General features: G+C 40.5%; 1 protein-coding gene across 8 annotated transcripts in view; it reads left to right on the plus strand.

The window, feature by feature from the left end:
- Nucleotides 1–131: 131 nt before the first annotated feature.
- The window catches only part of TTC13 (tetratricopeptide repeat domain 13), a 76,042-nt gene continuing 55,438 nt past the window's right edge, over nt 132–20,735 (plus strand). For 7 of the 8 annotated variants that reach the window (XM_058543053.1, XM_058543047.1, XM_058543048.1 and 4 more), the window contains exons 1-3: nt 133–457; nt 15,923–16,017; nt 19,325–19,400. In XM_058543053.1, the coding sequence (XP_058399036.1) occupies nt 190–457; nt 15,923–16,017; nt 19,325–19,400 (439 nt within the window). In that variant the 5' untranslated portion in view covers nt 133–189. Of the gene's footprint in view, nt 458–15,922; nt 16,018–19,324; nt 19,401–20,735 lie in introns of all 8 variants that reach the window. The other variant, XR_009220438.1, reaches the window with a different exon arrangement.

A 20,735-nucleotide genomic window follows, 5' to 3' on the forward strand; every position in this document is an offset into this window, starting at 1 on the left:
CTTGCTGGGATTCGTAGTCCTGGTACCGGAAACGGGGCCCGAGGCTGGCCGAGCTGGGACTACAATTCCCATCAGGCAATGTCACTCCCCTTCTTTGCCCCCTTGCCACGGCCCACCTGCCCGCCGCGGGTTAAGGCTGGGAGGCCGCAGCCCGCGGCGAGGGCTGCCGCACATGCGCCTTGAGGGAAGATGGCACCTGCCGGCTGCTGCAGCGGCTGCGGCTGCTGGGGCGGCGCTGTGGCCGCCGCGGGTGCCGCCCGGCGTGTCTTGGTGCTGCTGTTGCTGGGGGTCCTGTCCGCCGGGCCGCGCCTGGGCGCCCTGGCCACCGAGCACTACTCGCCGCTGTCTCTGCTCAAGCAGGAGCTGCAGCACCGGCAACAGCAGGAGGCCCCGGCGGGCGGCGGCTGCAGCCCGCAGTCCGGGGACTGGGGGGACCAGTACTCGGCCGAGTGCGGCGGTGAGTGGGCGGCGGCGGGTGGGCGTCCGGGTAGTCCTGGGCCGCGGGGCTGGCAGGGCTGTGGGGGCTGCAGGCCCCGGGGCCGATGTGCGGGCCGCCCGGGCTTCGTCCCCACCGGCCGCGGCGTATGCTCTTGCGGGAGCCGGCTCCGCGAGGTGTCACGCAGGGGCCGCTTCCCGCCGCTCACACCCACGCCGCTGCGCGCCCTCCTCCCATAGCCGCCTGGGGCAGGGCAGTGAATAAAGAGCTGACAACATGCTCTCCCGGCCAGGGCGGCCTCTCCGGAGTCCTAGCAACTGTTGAAAGGGTGGAGGAGGAGATGGCAGGTGGCCAGGGCAGACCCGGTTCCCGCTCTGGCCCCCCGGGTGCCGTTGGAGCGAAGGAAGACCGACGGACCAAGGCAGGCCAGGCCCACCGGCGAAGCCCGCGCCCAGAAGAGGGATTCCCGGCCCATCTTAGGCGTGGAAATCAGGTTTCCTGATCTCCCGAGTTGATGTCTTGCATTAAACACAGCCTCTAAAAATTCGATCCCTGGAAGAAAGAAGGGAACAAAAGAGCAAGCTCATTTTATCCTCCCCTTCACATCCTGCTTCCAGTTGTTTAAGATTGACCTGTGATCTGTCAGGTGTCTCCCAGAGGGTAAAAAGGGCCCTGCAGGCCTCTAGCCTCTGTATGTCAGAGCTGTGTGTGTGTTGGAACTAGGCCAGCTCATTCATTAAAATTGGGTGCTATGGGCCTCAGTTTAAGAAGTCATGGCAGATGCCTCAGGGGCAGAATACATGTGTATGTTTTTTGTTTCGAAGTTCTCTAGTGGGTCTTTTCACCCTTCGGTCTCCTCCTCTTTCCTTCCCCTTTCCTCTTCCCCTGTGTGAGTTCCCTTAAGGCTTATTTTTGAAAGGTCTAAGTCTGCCTAACTCACTAGGAGCTGGCTTGTTGCTTTCAGTGCCTGACAGCAGTTTGACATTGTGTGCCTGGGAAGACAATAAATATTTTTTGGTTGAGATGAGATGTCAAGATTAGCACACTCTGATTTCCTTTTAGCACAATCTGACCACTTGAGGAACTCTCACTCAATGAGGGGTATGTGACTTTCTGTATTTTGTAGTAGGCCTTGGCGGGTAGCAGCATAAAGAGTATGGCCAGCATTGCATAGTGGAAAAAGAATAGCTTTTACCTCTGTCACTTTCTGTGACTCTGAGCGAGTTAATTGCTTGTCTTTGCAAAATTGCCTCCTCTGTAAATTGAAAACACTATTACCTAATTACAAGATTTTATTTTCTTCGTCAGGGTACTGTGAGGAAAATGAAAAGTAACATATGGAGTGCTTGCTGTATGCCAGGTGCTGTTGTAAGAGCTTTAGGTTGATTAGCCTATTCTCTTAGGCTGTCAGAACACCAGAAACTCCCTCATTGGATGGTAGCTCCTTTTCTCAGATGAGGAAATGGAGGCACAGTGAAATCATCACTTTCCTGAGGGCCCACAGCTGTAAAGGGAGGAGCCCAGGTGGTCAGACCCCTGACAAAGACTTGTCTTAAGCACTAAGTGGTTATAGATAGGAAAACACATCTGTAGTATTTACTAGCATATAGTACGTATTGTGTAAATCTTCATTTCCCCTTCTCTCCTATAGTCACGTGATGCTTACTGGCTAACAGAGACCCAGATTCTAGGCAGTGGAAGATAATCACTTTATATATGAAATTGATTGGTAGTATTGATATAGGGGGCTCATTTCACTCTGTGGCCTCAGGCTTATGCCAGTGTTTAAGAGCCCTCATGGGCCAACTCTGACTTGTATTGTGCTTTTCCCTCAGATAGTGATAAATGTAGGTTTTCATAAACTAGGCATTTGGAGGACTCTTCCTGTCCATGCCCCCATTCCCTCACGTGTGGAGACCATTATCTAATGTACTCTGCTTCAGAGCGTGAACAGTGTATTCTGAGGCTTTAAGCATAATTTATTTAAATATTTCAGTTTTCTTTTTATCTCCCCCATGTAGTACTTATTTAGTTTGGAATTAAAAATGTGCTGTTGCAAAAGAGTGGCATGAGTCTTTCAGACACTCTGCCCTGGGCTGACATGAATGTCTCAGTAGCTGCTGACAGGTGCTGAAGTGGCTTGGCTGCTACTGCTGTCAGCCCCAATAAATAATTCCCAGAGTCCCCTGCTTATGCTTCGTGGGGCTCCAGCTGTTTCCCTTAGCTTTACTGGCTGCAGTTTGTGACAAAAGCCATCTCTTTTGTGGTAGAGACTCCCCAAGTGTCTCCCTTTTCTCCTTCCTTATCCTGGAAAAGTAGATAGAAGCTGGACCCCGTAAAACCTGCCCCAGTCCCTCTCTGTCTTAAGAAAAACAGATATAGGAACAAATTCAAGATTTACAACCAACTATATTGTAGCTTGAGGGGCTCATGTTCTGTATCCAGAGCCCCTATTTGAACAACGTATGGGTCTAGATAAGTGCCAGGATCCATAACTCATAAGGTCTTCACAATCAAACAGACTGGAACTCGCCAACTATTAATCATGTCGTCGTCACTTGCTGGTCTATCCAGCCACAAGCCTGTCGTATCAAGCCAGTTCCTATACGGAGGACAGATAGCAGTACAGACACTTTTCAGAAGCCTTCCCACAGCTGTAGGATTCAAATGGCTGAGTTGATGCCTGCTTGGGACTAAATCTGCACACCTGATGAGCCGTATGTGTGTTCTCTTAAGACAGAACCCCTAGCGGTTGTAGGGCCACAGACAGCTGCTGGTGGGAGCCCATGGGTCTGAATAGCGCGCTGTCAGTGGCTGGCTGCGTTGTGTGGACCACCATCAAATGGAGTCCAGGGCCCAGGGAGCAGCCTCATGCTCCGTGGGCTGAGCAGCCCACCCCTACCCCAGGTCTGGTCGCAGAGGCGACAAGCATGGATGATCCCTGGTGCCAATAGGTCTCAGCCTGAGCTTTGCTGTTCCCCACCCACCTTCAACTTTTTCTTCTCCAGCACACTTTTACACTTCACTTTTTATTTGAAAAGCAAGGATAACCACGAACTTCTGGTCGTCTCTCTGTTTTCCTGTGGTGAAAATAAATCTACTCATTTAAAAAAATGAACACTGTAATGTACATATTTTTCAAATAAAAATAAATTTTCCTTCCTCTCCTTGTTACCTTTGTCCTGTTTTTATTTTGGAATTATGGGAAGAAATAATGGACAGAAGTTTTTCCTCAAATCTCTCCCTCAGTTTATACTTGTAAACACTATGTTCATTCTTATTTAATCCTCTTGACACTGAAGTAGGTACTGTTTTATCCCCATTTTACCTAAGGTGAAACTGAGGCAGGGAGAAGTTAAGAAAGGTTACACAGTAAAGGGTAGAGCCGGGATTTTGACCTGGCCTCCTGCCCATTTGTGTGTTATCTCCTCAGTAATATTAGCATATTAGTATAATTTCTTACTAATATTAGTGATAAAGTCCTACACCCTTAAGCTTGTTTGTTGAAAATTATATTCTTAAATAACTCTTCCTAGAATTTTATATTTACATATTTTCAAGAATGTTTCACTGAACGTAATATTTCAAACTATAGAGCTAGAATGGATCTGTTTTCACTGAAAAGCTATCTGTGTGCCTGCTAGATGCTCCTCAGTGTTCTAGACCCTGGGAATACAGCACAACTGGCTGAGTTCCTCCAGTGGAGCCTGTGTTCTGGTGGGGAAAAAAATCTGTATATAATAGGCCTGGTGCTAAGTGCCTTAGAATAAACAGTAATGCGGGGATGCTGCTTTGAGAGGTGGCCAGGGAAGGCCTCTGGTAAGGTGACATGAGCAGAGACCTGAATAGAGTGAGATTTGAGAGATCTCAGAGATATCTTTTTTTTTTTAAAGATTTTATTTATTTATTTTTTCCCCCCAAAGCCCCAGTGGATAGTTGTATGTCATAGCTGCACATCATTCTAGTTGCTGTATGTGGGACGCGGCCTCAGCATGGCCGGAGAAGCGGTGCCCACCCGGGATCCGAACCCGGACTGCCAGCAGTGGAGTGCGCGCCCTTAACCGCTAAGCCAGGGGGCCGGCCCTCAGAGATATCTTAATTTGACACCCTAATGTTATAGGTCTGGTAAATTAAAGTCTAGAGAAGTTGTCACTTATCCATTGATTTAAGAACTCAGGTTACCTCTGCTCTTCCTACCAAAGCTAAACTGCCTCCTATTCAACTGTGGCAGTCGTCTGTAGTAGGTATATCTTCGTTTGTTCTTTACAGACAGTCTAAGATGTATCTTAGTCGTTCAAACATATGCATTTCTAGTAATTGCTTCAAAAATACTTTTGTTTTCCATCTTTGAAAATGTAATATTAATAAAAACAGTGAATTTGTGTGATTTTTTTTCTTTTTACTGCCTTCTTGAGACTTGTCTGCTCATAAGTGAGATAGTCTTGTACTTGATGTCTTTGTGGTAGTTTTCAAATAGCCACCTTCATCTAACTGGTGACATTAGCACTATCCATGCTTAATGCCTCAGTCAAGTTCAGTGATTAATTTGCAACCTAAAGTAATTTTCTGTAGTTTGTTGAAATTAATAATCTCAGATTTGAGTTTATTTTCCCATAGTTCTTTGTGGAGAAAAGAGCATTAGTATCTATCTGTCCGATTTGGGAGTTGTTAACTGCCAGAAAAATAAGGAAGTAGCTACGAACCTAGCTCTTTGTTTTCGACAAAGTCAGTAAGACTTTGTTGTCAGAATATGGTGTCTTTCTCAATTGAGGAATCAGTCATTTAAATACATGAAATCAGTCTTGTTGCTCACAGTGCTTAAATTGTTCCTGTGCCTTAGAAGTGGTAGGGAATCAATAGAAGGAAACTTTTATAGTAAGAGCTATTTCCTCTTTTGTTCTGGCTTTGAGGAAGTTAAGAACCAAATTTTATGCTCAGTCATGTCATTTATGAGTCATTTATGCTCGCAGCAACTGCGGTAACCCTTACTGTTAGTATATTTGCTTGATCCTTTTTACCCTTGGCCCTGATTTTCTGAGTTTGTTATCATGTATAGTTTTGTGGCACATCTCTTTTGATCTTTTTTTTAAGGCATACACGAGTAAATTTGCCAGTGTAAAGGACCTGGCTTATTTTGAGTGCAGCGACTGAGGCACGGAGTGATGAAGAGATTCATATGTTGTTATCTCTCCCAACCCTGGCCACCATGATGTCGCTGGGAGGATGTTTGCTTCCTTTGCTAAATGAACAGCATCTTCTAGAAAGTCCTCTGGTTTAGGAATCGCTTTTTGTGTCATGAGCCTATAAAGATGATAGCCCATGGTATTTGCATAGTTATTAAACTTTTTCATATAGATCTGTTGTCAGTAAGAATTTCATTTACTTTTTTTTTTTTTTTTTTGCTGGGGAAGAGTAGCTCTGAGCTAACATCTGTTGCCAGTCTTCCTCTACTTTAATGTGGGTTGCTGCCACAACATGGCTGATGAGTGGTGTAAGTCCACACCTGGGATCCGAACCTGTGAACCCAGGCCACTGAAGCAGAATGCGTGGAACTCAACCCTATGCCATGGGGCCAGCGCCACATTTATCTTTTAAAAGGTCTATACACTGGTAGACAGGTTCAGCTTTGGGTAATGAGGGTCATTTTTTTCTCCCCTCTGGATGAGGGCAAAAGATATGTGGCCTGGGTTTTAGAATCTACCCTACATGGAACATGACTACAGGAAGTGGCAGAGCACTTTCTGTATAAAAACTTTTCAAGAAAGAAAAATTTCTACAGCATGTAGAGACGGTTTGGCTTCATTGCACTCGATAAGTACTTGGCTGACTTACTTTTAAAGCCTCCCTGTTTCACAGTGTGGTGTTTTAAAGAGGTCATTGTATCTTTTTGTTTGGGCTTGTTACCTTATGGATAGAATAAATACAAAATTTACTGAAGTAGCAGAATTTTAATACTTTTCATTTTGGGTTAATACTTTCCAACATTTTCCTTCTGTTATCATTTTTATTTGTACTTTTTATTGAAATGTGACATATGCAGAAAAATGCATATATCACAAGTGTATAGATCCATGAATTTTCACAAACTGAATAACTGGTGTAACTAGAAAGAACCCCAAATCGATAACTGACATCTATTTTTAAGCTTGCTAATAAAGTCTCATTCCATGTTACCCTAGTTTTGTTTGGAAATATTTAGTGCGGCTTTGTTTCTGATTCGGGGACCAGCACAGTGCTGTGGACTTCTCTGCTCAGGTGCTGGCTTTCTTTACATAGACTCAGGAATCGTCCATCTTCTGCTCGGCCCCTCTTCTGCACAAAAGACCAGTTGACTTCTCTTGCAACTTTTCCTGTCTGTGTTTGCGGGATGTTCTGAGTGACTGTGTTCCCTCGTCACTAATGGTTCCACAGCACTGCCTAGATCTGCTTCAGCTTTCCCAGTCAAGTTGATGCTATTTGACAGTATGTGTGGGTTTATGAGGAAGTCTTCAGCTCTTAAAAGTACGTGCCACCTTGAGCATCTGATGCATCTTCAAACCAGTTTATAACCCCAGGCTAAGCGAATAGCCTTTGTGGGTAAGGCTGCCTGCCCAGTTTGTTGGGTAAAGCACTCTCCACCCTGTTCTATTCCTGGATTGGCGCCACATAATTTGCTTCCGTGCCTTTTTTTCCATTCTGTGCAACTGCCCGACTCCTTTTTTATGGTTTTATACATTCTTTACATGTGTTAACACTTTTATGTGGGTTATACAGCTTTGATCAGATTACATTCCTGCTTTGTTAAAAAGCCATTCTGTCTCTTTAAGATGGCTTTTGCAGATTCTTGTTCTAATGGATTAATTATATGTTGACTTTATAATCTAATTCTCAGTGGGCAGCTTCTATTTTCAAGTTGTTTTATGGTAACTTACACATCTCAGGTACCGATGAATAATATTTTATTAGAATAAAAGAAGCATATAAATTCTTCAGAGGAGAATTTTTCCTGTTATTACTTTTCCTGTTATTACATTCTTAAAGAAATTTACCACTTGGGACCATTGAGCAGTGCAATGTACAGTGTCCTCAACAGTGATTGTCTTACAAATGCAGAAATTGATAAAAGCAAAAGGCACTACAAGCTGATGCCACGTAGCAGCTGCTTGGCCTTCCAAAAGCTCCTCCAGCCCCAATAATGCTGCCTGCTCTTTCCAGGTTCCCCTACACCTAGGACTAGAATTGTCAGTAGCCTGGCAGCTGACTTCGAAGTTCTAGCTGTCCATGGGAAAAGCCCAGTCATCCTCGTTTTCGGGTGGACTCGGCACACCATCTGTTATGAATAGAGTGAGGTGGTCAGGTGATGAGTACAGTCCAGCAGCTGTTGAATCCCTTATAAAATGCTTTCCTTCAGGGATTGGCCATGGGTGTGCTATTTGCAAGCTTTCAGTCAGTTTTCACTTCCAGACGTGAATGGTGACAAATATGTCCTACTTCCAGTGCCACCTTCTCTCCTCACTAGGAGGTAATGCCCTCCTCTTGATTGACAAAGAAGCAATCAGAAGAGAACTTGCCCACCATCCTAGCTATCGGCCTGCCTGCAGCTGCGCTGATGGCTTTTGCCTTCTGCCCTGTTGTGGTGGATACGGTGTCAGTGGATGTGTTGTTGGTGCTTCTGCATAGGGTAGCCCTCTCTGTGCACAGGATCTCATTCCCTCTTCTCTTCCATCAGTGTACAAATGATTGTAGTAGCTCCCATCTTGAAAAGACAAGCAACAGACAGGACCACACGTCCTTCTAGCCACCACCTCATCTCTTTGCTTCCTTTTACAGCAGAGTTCCTCAAACGAGATGTTTATATGCACTGTCTCCATATGTCAAATTCTCTCTTGAAACTGCTGAAGTCAGCTCCTTATCTCTCCACCAAAACTGCTCTGAAATTCAGCTGTATGTGAGGTTTAGGAGGAGAGGAAAGAAGGTTGATGACATTGCTGTACGTAAGCCATTTATTGGTAGGACCCAGCCTTGGCAGAATGAGTGGTGACAGAGGTACCGTGTACCTTCACTGATATGCTGTCCTAGAGCACAGATGTGGTAAGTCTCGGCCTTGCTGGTTCTTCGCTTTGTGCCCTTAACCACGTCCGTTAACGCTGAGCTTATTTCCCATGTGTACAGTGAGCTTGAGGTATGCTCTACCTACCTCAGAGGATGGAGGACCAAAAGAAATAATGTTTGTGAGAGCATTTTGAAAGCTGTAAAGTACTGTGAAGACCAAAATAAACTTAAGGAAAGTAGGAAGAAGAAATTAACAGGAAAAAACAGTTTTAGCCTAGATCTGTATACTGACAGTATTAAAATTAACAGTAATTTTCTGTGAACTATGGTTATTATATCTATTCCTCGCAATAGCCCTCTGAGGGTATGTGGTGGTGATTATTCCTACTTTACAAATGAGGAAATTGAGGCCAAGAGATATTAAAGGACTTGCCTAAAGTCGAAAAGCCTTAGGTATCTGATCCAAGTCAGTCTGGCTCCACAGCCTGTGCTCTGAACCACTTTATTACTTTGCCTCTGAACTAATTAATTAAATTCGAAGTCCTGGAAAGAGCAGATTTAAATGTAAGAGCTAGTTCTTTGAAAATACTGGTAAGGTTGAGAAAATTATCTAAGCAAGGCTAATCAAGAAAAATGAGAAGAGACAAATATGTGACTTTAGGAACAAGGGAGTATAATGAAAAATGAAAATCAAATTAATATCTGTGTATAACTTTGTGGCAAAGGTGTAGAACAATTCAAAGAAATGGATAGTTCTTTAGGAAAAGATAAATTACCAGTTGATTCTCCCTCTGCCTCTTAAATATCTTGTTCCCAGCAGAGTCAGCTTTTTTCTTCTCATTAAACTTCAGTTTCCTAAGCTTTCTTAGAGATCCTACCTACATTCCCTGCTTAATCATCCATTGTAAGTTAATGATTATCAAGTTCATATCAGTAGCTCTTATCTTTCTCTGGAATTTCCTAACTCTATGCGTGGCAGCTTCCAGTTCAGCATCTCACAAACACTTGGCTTAACCCAAAATGAGCTCTTTACTTCCGTCAAAAACTGTTCTTCCTCTTAACCTTCTCATTTCAGGTCACGGCACCACTCCTTTTCTAGCTACACAAACTAGAAACCGGTGCCTTTGTCCTCTTTCCATGCCTAGTTTTTCTCAAAGCCCTGTGTTTTTTTACTTCATGTATCTCTTTAGACTATGACCCTCCATTTCCATCCAGTGGCCCCTGCCTTTGTTCAGGCTTTTCCCATTTTTTTTAACTGGTCACAGCCTCCCTACTCTTGTCTCTGGAGCTTCCCTCTTCACACAGCTGTCTATGATCTTTCTTCCTGCTTAAGCCTTTCATGACTTCTTAGTATTAAAGAAGAAGGGGAATAAATGAACTGGATACTCAACTGGAGAAACAAGAAGAGGAAATAAGGGAAATTGGAAGGACTAAATAGCATAAAGCCAGAATAAATGAATTAGAAATAGAGCAACAATAGAATTGATAAATAGATCCAAGAGTAGTTCTTTAAAAAGGAGTTAAATAGATAAACCTGATAAAGCTAACACGTAAACAGGAGAGCAGATGCAAATGTACATTATGAACGAGGGGATATATGTACAACTGTAGAGGCCATTAGAATTAAGAGACAACTGTGTAGAAATCTCTGCTAATAAGGTTAAAAATATGAAGTGATAAAGAAATGTCCAGAAAGATGATGTAGAAGAAAACGATGAGATTCTATGATGTGTTTTGAGAATATATCTGCAGTAATCACCATTAAATTTTACTTTATGACCTAATCAAGGAGGAAAACAGGCTTTTCCTACTTCCACGGAAATCTATACCATTTAAATATAGCTGGTTGGGTTATCATGGTAAAATAATTGAAGCCATACTGGGTTAAATAATTTTAGATTGAAGAACAAATTTAACCTCCTATTCCAGACAACTCTAGTTACAACTCTAACAAACTATTTTTCTATCACAGACCTTACCAAACAAGCAAAAAACAGTGATGCCAGAATCTAATACAGTTGGGGGGAAAAAAACAAAAAGCTATCACTTAGTTATAAAATCTTAAGTAAAATATCAGTAACCTGAAGCCAGCAGGCAATTAAAAGAATAATCTGCCTCGATCAATTAGAGTTTATTCTAGAAGTACAAAGATGGTTCAACTTTTTAAAAAATTGAATTAATCACCTTAATAGGTCAAAGGAGCAAAATCACATGAATATCTTAAAGAAATATCCACAAGCACTTTATCGATAAAGTTGAGCCAGCTTTCCTGATTTAAAATTTTTGGTAAAACAAAGAATAAGAGAATCCTTCCTTTATATGGTAAAATACATCAATCTCAACCCATAGCCACATAGAGCAGTTTCCCACTGGATGTTTATAAATGTTGCGTGAAAAAGTTTTATCATCAAAAGTTGAGGAAATTCTGGGTCATTAAATGAAGTATTAATGTCAAGAATAAGCAGGAAGACCTTTTATCACTAGTTTTATTGAGTACTTTTTTGGAGGTTTTATCCAGTATAATAAGTTCCTAAATGACTATAAATATTAAAAAGATCTTGATATAATTACATGTAGATGATACAGTTATTCACTGAATAGATGGAGACATTAATAGAGCTGTTAAGAGTTCAGTAATATGGGCAGATAAAATATTCAGCTCTAGCCAGGTAGGAAGACAAAGATGTACAATATGCTGTGTTTCTGCCCGAACTGCTCTGCCAGCCCTGCCAGCCTCCCATGGACCTTCACCTGTTAAATCCTTCACTTTCCTCCTATCTCTCTTCACTCTTTCATGGCACAGACTCCAGAACCAGACTGCTTGGGCTCAAATCCTACCCCTCCTGCTTTGCTAGAGAGTGGCCTTGGGCAAATTATTAGTCTGTCTGGCTCATTTTCCTTGTCTTTAAAAAGGGGATTAGGAGGGTGCCTATACCTGGTAACTACATCAGTCTTAGCTGATGTCCTTATTCACATCCTCAGGAAACTCCCTGAGCAGGCCACTTCTCCCAGCTATGTTCTAGTTCATAGCTCTTAAGCTGCTACAATTTTACATTTGTTTGTGTGACTGACTAACGTGGGTTTCACCTACTGAATTGTAATCTCTGTGTACAAGGACAGGGGTCATTTCTGGTTTTGATGACCATGGAGGCTAAGGCAGTGACTGAAACATAGTAGATGCTCAACGAAGATGTATTGACTCAATGATTATCACCCATTGTTTTGTAATCACAACAAACTTGAATGTGTAAATCTTGTATAAAAAATTAAAAAATTTCACATAGGTTAATAAAAGACTTGAAGAAGTATATCAAATTTTGTAAAAAGTCAAGTATTCCTGCCCTCATTGATGTGTAATTTTAATACAATTCTAATTAAATCATAGAGGGATATTTTTGTTTTGGAACCTTAACAAAGTGACTGAAGTTTATCTGAAGAAAGAATGTTTATCCAAACAGCCAAGAAATTTTTGGAAAAAAAAATTGATGAAACTTTGCTTTACATTAAAATATATGCGTTTATTGTAAGGCTACAATAATTGAAACAATGTGATACTGAAGTCAGAATAAACATGATTATAAGGGATTAGAAAGTCTAGAAACAACAACAAAATGCATGTTTATTCTAGAGAATTAAAATTTTATTTAAAACAAATTAAAAATGGTATATAATCTCACCAAGTTTAAATTTAAATAATGTAGAAGAAAATTTAATCATATGGGAAAGTGTTTACATTATGTTGTTAAGTTAAAAGGGCAGGTTACAAAACAATGTATCTTAATCAGTTCTCACAAACTAATGATAATAATAGTAGCAACATTTTTTTGAGCTCCTTCTTTGTGCCATAAACTGTACCACATGCTTTACGTAGATTTCCCTGTTTAAATTTCACAACCACCCTGGTGATGTAGATACTATTATTGACCATGTTTTACAAATGAAACTGAAGATTGAAGAGGCTAGGTCAGTGGCCAAGAGCTAGGAAGTAGTGGCAGAGAGCAGGAATTCAAATCCAGACCGTCTGATTTCAGAACTATCACTCTTAATTACATACACCAAAATTTTCACAGCAGTTCTCAACATGTGCTGGTGTTCTAAATGACTTTTATTTATGTTTTGTGATTTTTCTATGTTTTCTCCAATGAACATGAATTACTACTGTAATTTTTTTAAAATGTTCATGTAGAGATTGGACCATCATCTGTCAGAGCTATTACAGAAGTTGGATATAAATAATCTCAAAGATTCCTTTTAAAAAAAAAAAAAAAAAAAAAAGCCCAGGGGCTGGCCGGGTGGTGCAAGCGGTTAAGTGCGCGTGCTCTGCTGCAGTGGCCCGGGGTTCGGCGGTTCGGATCCCGGGCGCGCACCGACGCATTGCTTGGAAAGCCATGCTGTGGCGGTGTTCCATATAAAGTGGAGGAAGATGAGCACGGATGTTAGCCCAAGGCCAGTCTTCCTCAGCAAAAAAAGGGGAGGATTGGCAGATGTTAGCACAGGACTGATCTTCCTCACACACACACACAACACACACAGAAACAAAAACCAAACAAAAAAGCCCAGAAACAGACCCCAGTGGCGTGTATAATGTATATGTATTATGAAGGTGGCATTCAAATTGATAATAAGTGGTACTGGGATAACTGGCTAACCATTTGGAAAATAGATAATTAGAAATTCTTCTTTATATCTTAGGCCAGAATAGATCAGATGACTTAAAAGTTACCAAAAGATATAAGCAATTCGCAAAAGAAGAGATACAAATGGCCAATAAACCGTAAGTTTAATGTTACTAGTACTATTTTCAGATTGGGAAAGATAAAAAGAATGGCAATACTCTGAGTAGAGGGTAATAGACTGTCTTGTACACTGCTAGTGGGAATGGAATTACTACTACATACTGGGAGGGAAATGGAGCAATGTATATGAAAGGTCTTAAAATTGTTTACACCTTTTGCCTCAGCAATTACATTCGTTAGATTTAATTTAATTGCCTAATTGGGTAAATTTGCAAAAATACAGATGAAGGATACTCATTGAAACAATTATATTAAGGAAAAAGAAAGGACATCCTAATTATCCAATGATAGGGTTATGGTTAAGTTCCATGCAGTGGAATACTGTGTAGCCATTTAAAATTATGTAGATGTTTACTGAAACTGAAATGAATTCCACAAAGTAGGGAGAGTGTTAGAATAGAATAAAGCAAAGTATGTGCAATGCTTAGCACAGTGCTTAGCGTATGGTAAATCCTCAAATGTTAGCTTTTTGAAAAGGTAAGAGAAACAGGTTATAAATTAATCTATTTCCAAAATATCTTTCAGCAAGTCATTATCCTCCAACTACCTACCAACAACCATTACTGATTCTTCATTCTTGCCAGACTAAAGCCTTTCTCTTGGACTTTCCCCAGTCAGACTGCTCACCTTCCAACCTCATACTTGTTATTTTCCAACACCATCTCCTTCCTCTAGTCAGGCTCATCTACTCACTGCCCCTTTGCATTTTCTTGCCTTTGTGCTTTTGTGTACACCACTTATTGTATTGGGATACCCATTCCCTCTCTGTACTCCAATCTAAACCTGTCCTTTTAAACTCTGCTCTTGCCTTGTGAACTTGAACATTCCAGTTTCAGTAACTGCTCATCACGCAGCACTTCTTTGATATATCATGTCCTGTTTCATACTGTTAAGACATGCACAGGAGAATTTAGCTAAATTGGTTCAGATGGTTCCTTGAACATAATTTGATGCTCTTTAGTGACTGCTGAATTAGAGCATATCTTTTAAAATAATTTAAGGCAAAATTCACATAACATAAAATTAATCGTTTTCAAGTGAACAGTTCAGTAGCATTTAGTACATTCACAATGTTGTGCAACCACCCCAAAACCTTTCCATCTCTCCAAAGTAAACCCCCTTACCCATTAAGCAGTTTCTCCCTATTCCTTCCTTCAACTGCCAATGTGCATTCTATCTCTCTGGATTTACCTATTCTGAGTATTTCATATAAATGGAATCATACAGTATGTGACCTTTTGTGTCTGGCTTCTTTCACTTAGTTTTTGTTTTGCAGGTTCTTCCATGTTGTAATATGTATCAGTGATTCATTCTTTTTTAAGGCTGAATAATATTCCATTGTGTATATGTACCACAATTTGTTTATCCATTATCTGTTGATGAACATTTGGGCTGTTTCTGCCTTTTGGCTATTGTGAATAGTGCTGCTATGAACATGCATGTACACATACTTGTTTGAGTACCTGTTTCAGTTCTTTTGGTACATGCTGAGGAGTGGAATAGTGGGATCATATGGTAATTCTATGTTTAATTTTTTGAGGAGCCACCAAACTCTTTTCTACAGTGGCCACAACATTTTATATCCCCATCAGCAATGCACAAGGGTTCTGATTTCTTTACATCCTTGCCAACACTTGTGATTTTCTGTTTGTAAAAAAATTGTAGCCATCCTAGTGGATGTGAAGTGGTACCTCATTGTGGTTTGATTTGCATTCCCTAATTAATAATGATGTAGAGCATCTTTTCATGTACTCTTTGCCTGTTTGTATATCTTCTTTGGAAAATTGCCTTGTTGAGTCCTTTGCCATCTTTTAATTGAGTTGTCTTTTTCTAGTTTAATTTTAGGAGTTGTTTATATATTCTAGATACTAGACTCTTAGTGCTTATCTTTTTCCTTTTTTTTTTTTTTGTGAGGAAGATCAGCCCTGAGCTAACATCCATGCTAATCTTTCTCTTTTTGCTGAGGAAGACTGGCTCTGAGCTAACATCTATTGCCAATCCTCCTCTTTTTTTTTTTCCCCCAAAGCCCCAGTAGATATGTGTGTGTGTCATAGTTGCACATCCTTCTAGTTGCTGTATGTGGGATGCGGCCTCAGTATGGCCAGAGAAGTGGTACGTCGGTGTGCGCCCTGGATCTGAACCCGGGCCGCCAGTAGCGGAGTGCGCACGCTTAACCGCTAAGCCACGGGGCCGGCCCAGTGCTTGTCTTTTAATATTAGGTCTCCCTGGCTTGGCTTTGTAATTTTTTTTTTTTAATCTATGGTAAATGCTGTCAGATAGGAGATGTATAACAAAAGGATCTTAACTATATTAATTCCACATGGGTTGTGAGAAGAGCGTTGACCTAGTGCTATTTCTGCCCTCTTGCCTTTAGATAAATTCCAACCTATCTAAATCTCATTTTACCGTCTGGGAAGTCTAACTAGCTTTGATCATTTCCAGAATTGTTGTGAGGACACATACTGATGAGTGTGCAAGACACTTGGAGACTGTAAAACATTACACAGTTGTCAAGATAGAAGATAGGATGCCCCATGTAGTACTTTTACTCCTGTCCTTATTTTGGTTGTATGGGTTCTTAACATTACAATTCATAGCCAAGCACCTAAGAGCCATAAATTTAAGGTGAGGAGAATAACAAGGAATGTTTGCTTTTCAGAGTCATCCCTTCTGAACTTCCATGACTCAGACTGTGAACCCAAAGGATCGCCACCCTGTGACTCTTTGCTTTCCCTCAACACTGAAAAGATTCTGGTATGCATCTTCTATCCATGCCTCCTGTTTTTGTGACCTGAAGCACAGTGATACTAGTTCCAATGGGGGAGGTCGCCTGTTGATCAACTAGGAGTTGAGTCCAGTTGATTCTACGTGCATAAGATAAAGATAAGTCATCTGGTATTTGGTCACATTGAATTATTATGACTTATGAATTGGATGGTTGATCATTCTGGAACTTTTAAGTTCCAAGGAATAAAGGGGAGATTATGGCTGATCCTTATTTCTAGGAGCCTTACGTGTTTGAAGGTATAGTATAATCTTATTTTTCTAGCCTTTGCCTGTGCAGGTATCTTTTATATCTATGTTTTTTATCAGTACCTACTAAGCTGTACAGATGACCTCTCCATTCCAGGGATGAGTGCCTGGTGCTGTGTAGCATCTGTGCCTGCCTATCCATGTTAGCATGTGTCCTCCCACAGCCTCGCTGCCTGAAGGTGGAAGGGTCTTCTTTTTGTTCACACGTGATACTATGAAGCTGAGTTATTCTTTCAGTCCCCAAGGTTAACATTTTTTTCTCCCGGCCTTTTCCTTCAACATCCATGTAGATATGTTGGCTTCTTTTTTTTAAAATTTCCCTTTAGGGTACTCTTTCTTTTCCAGACAAAGCTTTGCCTTTTCATTAAGAACTACTGAAAATAGGTAGAAATTGTAAACTAGAGAATGATCAACTGATTTTACCTAACTCATTGCATGGCAATCAACTTGATATATGGAAAAACTTTTGAATTAGACTTATCCCAAACCAGGATGGGCTATCTTATAAAGTAGTGAGTTGGCCATTACTGAAAACATTTAAGTAGAAATTGGATAATCCCTACCTTAGATAGGCAGAGTCTTAGAGTTGTTAGGGACCTTCTTTCTGATAATAATTCAAATATTTTCTACTTGTTGCATTTCCGTTTTAAGATGGCACTAGCTAGTCACCTATGGGAGAAAGCTCATCAATCTTGGCCTTTCATTTTCCCTAGGTTGAAAATATGGGAGTTAGACTACTCATTTATTCATTCATTCTCCAGATATTTATTTTGCACCTCTTATATGTCAGGCGTTGTGCTGAGTAAGTACTGGGAATGTAGCCATGAGCCAGAATCCCTCGGTCCTTGCATTCCTTCCTCCTGCAGTCACTAACCAAATAATTATACACATAAACATAGTAAACGTGTAAATCATATGAAGGGAAAGCACAGGATTAGCATCATCTCCCTAAGTTAGGGGGATCAGGCAAGACAGCTTTAAGGAATTGAAAGGTAAGCAGGGACTTGAAAGATGGATTGGAGTTAATCTACTAGTGAGTGGGGCTGTGTTTAAACTTCCTGATCATAGCTTCTCACCTCTGTCCACAGAAGATATCTATAGATGCAGTATTAAAAATGGGAAAGATTCTTTTTGATCAAATTAATTTGTCCGTACCAAACTTTTCCTGCCCACTTCTGTTACAGATTTTATTTCTAATATAATAAAAACACTTTTAAATCAGATATGCTCTTCACTATACTCTTGATGTTGCTTGGTAAATGATTTCTTCTTTTTATGAGATTTCATTTCTCTTCCCATATCTTTGCACAAAGGCTTGGCAAATGGTAGACTCTCGCTGAATACTGGATGAAATAATAAGACTTTTAAAGTATTAAAAGCATTGTTTATAGACTCGTTTTCTTTGCTCTAAGCAATTTATTAAGCAGAAAAATCTTTTGCATCTGTGTGCTTCTCTGTAACCATCTGAGAAAGAGGAAGGACTTGTGTCTGGTCACACCCAATCATGTACAGCGCTAGGAGGCCTTCACAGGTGGTTAAATCTGCTGCTTCTTGGAGTAGCCTTATGAGGTTCCCACGTGTGGAAGCTCCAAGCTATATAGCACAACAAGAAAGAACTGGTAGAGTTTCTGTCTAGTCATCAGTGTTTTACTGGAAGAAATAAAGTGTAAAACATTCACATATGAGTAGAATTTTCAGATGTTTCATTTTGTGTGGAGCCCTGAGTGGAATGAAGTAAGACTTGTGAATCTCCTGGGATGGGATGCTCTTCTGGCCTGTATCTTTTAACTTGTGTTTTAACCAGAGGTAGCTTATTCTTGACCTATTTTATAGGCAAACCAAATACCACGCTGAATCTCAACATCAATCTGGATTTTGAAAGTATAGGGAATATGAGTGGATATACCTTGTTACTGTGTTGTTTCAGTCAGTGAAGCCCAAGAGACCACAGTTCATGGCTAATGAATACCGGTCATTAGCTAAAGAGCATGTATGTTAGTCAGAAGAGGATCCTGTGTAAAATGATTTGGCTATTATATATTGCTGTAGGCATCTGTACTATGGATTTAAAAAAAGAGGAATTCAGATAATTGTGATGTCACTGGGTTCTAATCCTATAGTTTTGCCAAAAGTGACAGCTCTTTATTCTCTTACTGCCTTAGCTTTTCCTGTCTCTGTATGTGTGTACAAGTTTTAATCATATCTTAGGTGGATCTGGTATGAGATTATCACTTTAATGTGTACCCTGTAGGCTGAGCATATCACAATTTAGTGTCAACAGTTAAATCTTCTGGTGAAGTGGCAGCTGTTTGTATTATCAGACATGATTTGTCTCCAAAACATGGAGAGCTGTCATTTTGTACGGTGGACAGACACTGCCTCTAAAATCATTCCAGTTACTAAGCTAACTTATTTACTTTGTTTTCCCCTAGTTTCCACTTCTGTTTTAGCTTTCCTACCAGATGTACATATATGTGTCTGCATGATTTCTTCACGGGTGAATTTTCTGCATTAAGTAGGATGGTTATATTTGTCACCTGCTGTGCATTATTTAATAGAATGTCTTGCTTCTTGGTCAGGCTTTGTTGGTCATTTTATGGCATCATCTCTGTACAATTTGTAGCTCTTATTTCTAAAATATTTTTAGAGTTTAAAAAACAATATTTTGTTATCAAGCCACATTGGAGGACTGATCACTAGAATATGATCTTTTCACCATAATCAAAGTCATTAAATAGTCTGTGAAAATGTGTAGGAAGCTTTGAAGCAGCCAGCAAGATTAATTCCTATGGAAGTAAAAATTTACATGTTCTTGGAAATAGAATTACTAATGATAAAGGAGGAAGCAAATCAAGTTACACCGCAAACTGTGTCCATGAAGTACGTAATTGATATGACTTAAAGTGAATTATTTTTTTGCTTCTGTATAAATCAAATGTAGCTTTAATTTTTTAAAATACAGGTTTCATAAGTTTTCTCTTCATTTGTGATAAGCTAAAATCTGTTTGCTTGTTTGTTTTTATTTCAGAGCCAGGCCAAGTCTATTGCAGAACAGAAGAGGTTCCCGTTTGCTACTGATAATGACAGCACAAATGAAGAGTTAGGTGAGACTTGAATTGTGGGATACTCCTGTGGTATTTGCCTAGAATTTATGATTAGATGCAGAGCAGGTAGGCAGGATGGTGAGGTGGAAAGAACAGAGACTGGCTGTGCCAATATAAGTGCTTTGATCTTGGACAGGGCATTCAACCCTTGTGAGGGTCCATATATTATATGTCATAAAATAAAAGTTTTGGATGGAATGATGGGTAAGCACTGTTCGCCTCTGGGTTTCTATGGAAATTAATAATGATGGTAATGAGTTCTTATGAGCTGTTATCATTCATTAAAAGTTATTTGTGTACTGTCATCAAATATGAACAATATAGAAGTGAAAGCAAAAGAGAATCACACCTACTTTAATCTTCTGTATAATAAAATAGCTAGGTTTAAGTTAATTTTACTCATGAGGCCAGTCAGTGATTGTTGGGTCTGGAGAAAAGTTGAGCTCATTCAAATCTGCAAATGGGTCGTGCAGTTTGGCTCGTTCATGGCGTGGTTTAAAGCAGGCTGGTTTTGCCAGTGTCTGATATGCTTTGTGTGTGTCTCCCTCATAGCCTGGTCAGCTCACACTTGAGGGAATGAGCAAAATTGAATACAGGAATAAACAGTGCAGCTGGACAGACTTCACATAAGTGTGTGCTCCCACATGGGGCCCAGTGGCCTGAAGCATCTGCAGAAAACTTTTTCTAATTTATGCATAATCATTTTATCCTTTCCATGGCCACACACATTTTATATTAAGACCGAGCACTTTTTGTATTGGCTCCTTTCCTCTGTTAGGGCAGATAATTGAGAGTTGACTATTTTGAAAGTATTAATCACTTTTTGGTGATATTCTTGGAGTAGGCTTTGAGAATTAATTACCCGTTAAGACATCAGATTTGGTCTTTTCTGAAGTCCTCGGATTCTGTTCAGCCTCGTATTCATTTATTAAATAATGGATTAGGGTCCTGATATGTGCCAGATCTGTTCTATGCTCTAGGATAATCCTAGTAGACCTTGGGATAGCATAGGCCCTGAGCTGGCTTGGGATCTTTGTACCACAATTTTTTTTTCTGGGAAAAACGACTTCTGTCAACATACACTTTGCTGGGAGATGTGGAATTGCTGGTTAGTAACAATTTCTGTGAGATTTCCAGCTATCACAGTTTTTTCTTTATGCCTTTGGACTCCCACAACAAAATTTAGATCCTAATAATTATTTATATTTGTGCAAGATTTGGATTTTTTTTTTATGGATACTTTTGGCTTTTCCCAAAAAGTGTTTACTTTTAGCTGGAAAGATTTGAAAGCTGCGTTTGATTGTATTTCAGTGGAGTTCAACAGCCGAGCCATAG

Source organism: Diceros bicornis, chromosome 6 (assembly GCF_020826845.1).
Source record: "Diceros bicornis minor isolate mBicDic1 chromosome 6, mDicBic1.mat.cur, whole genome shotgun sequence".
NCBI lineage: Eukaryota > Metazoa > Chordata > Mammalia > Perissodactyla > Rhinocerotidae > Diceros > Diceros bicornis.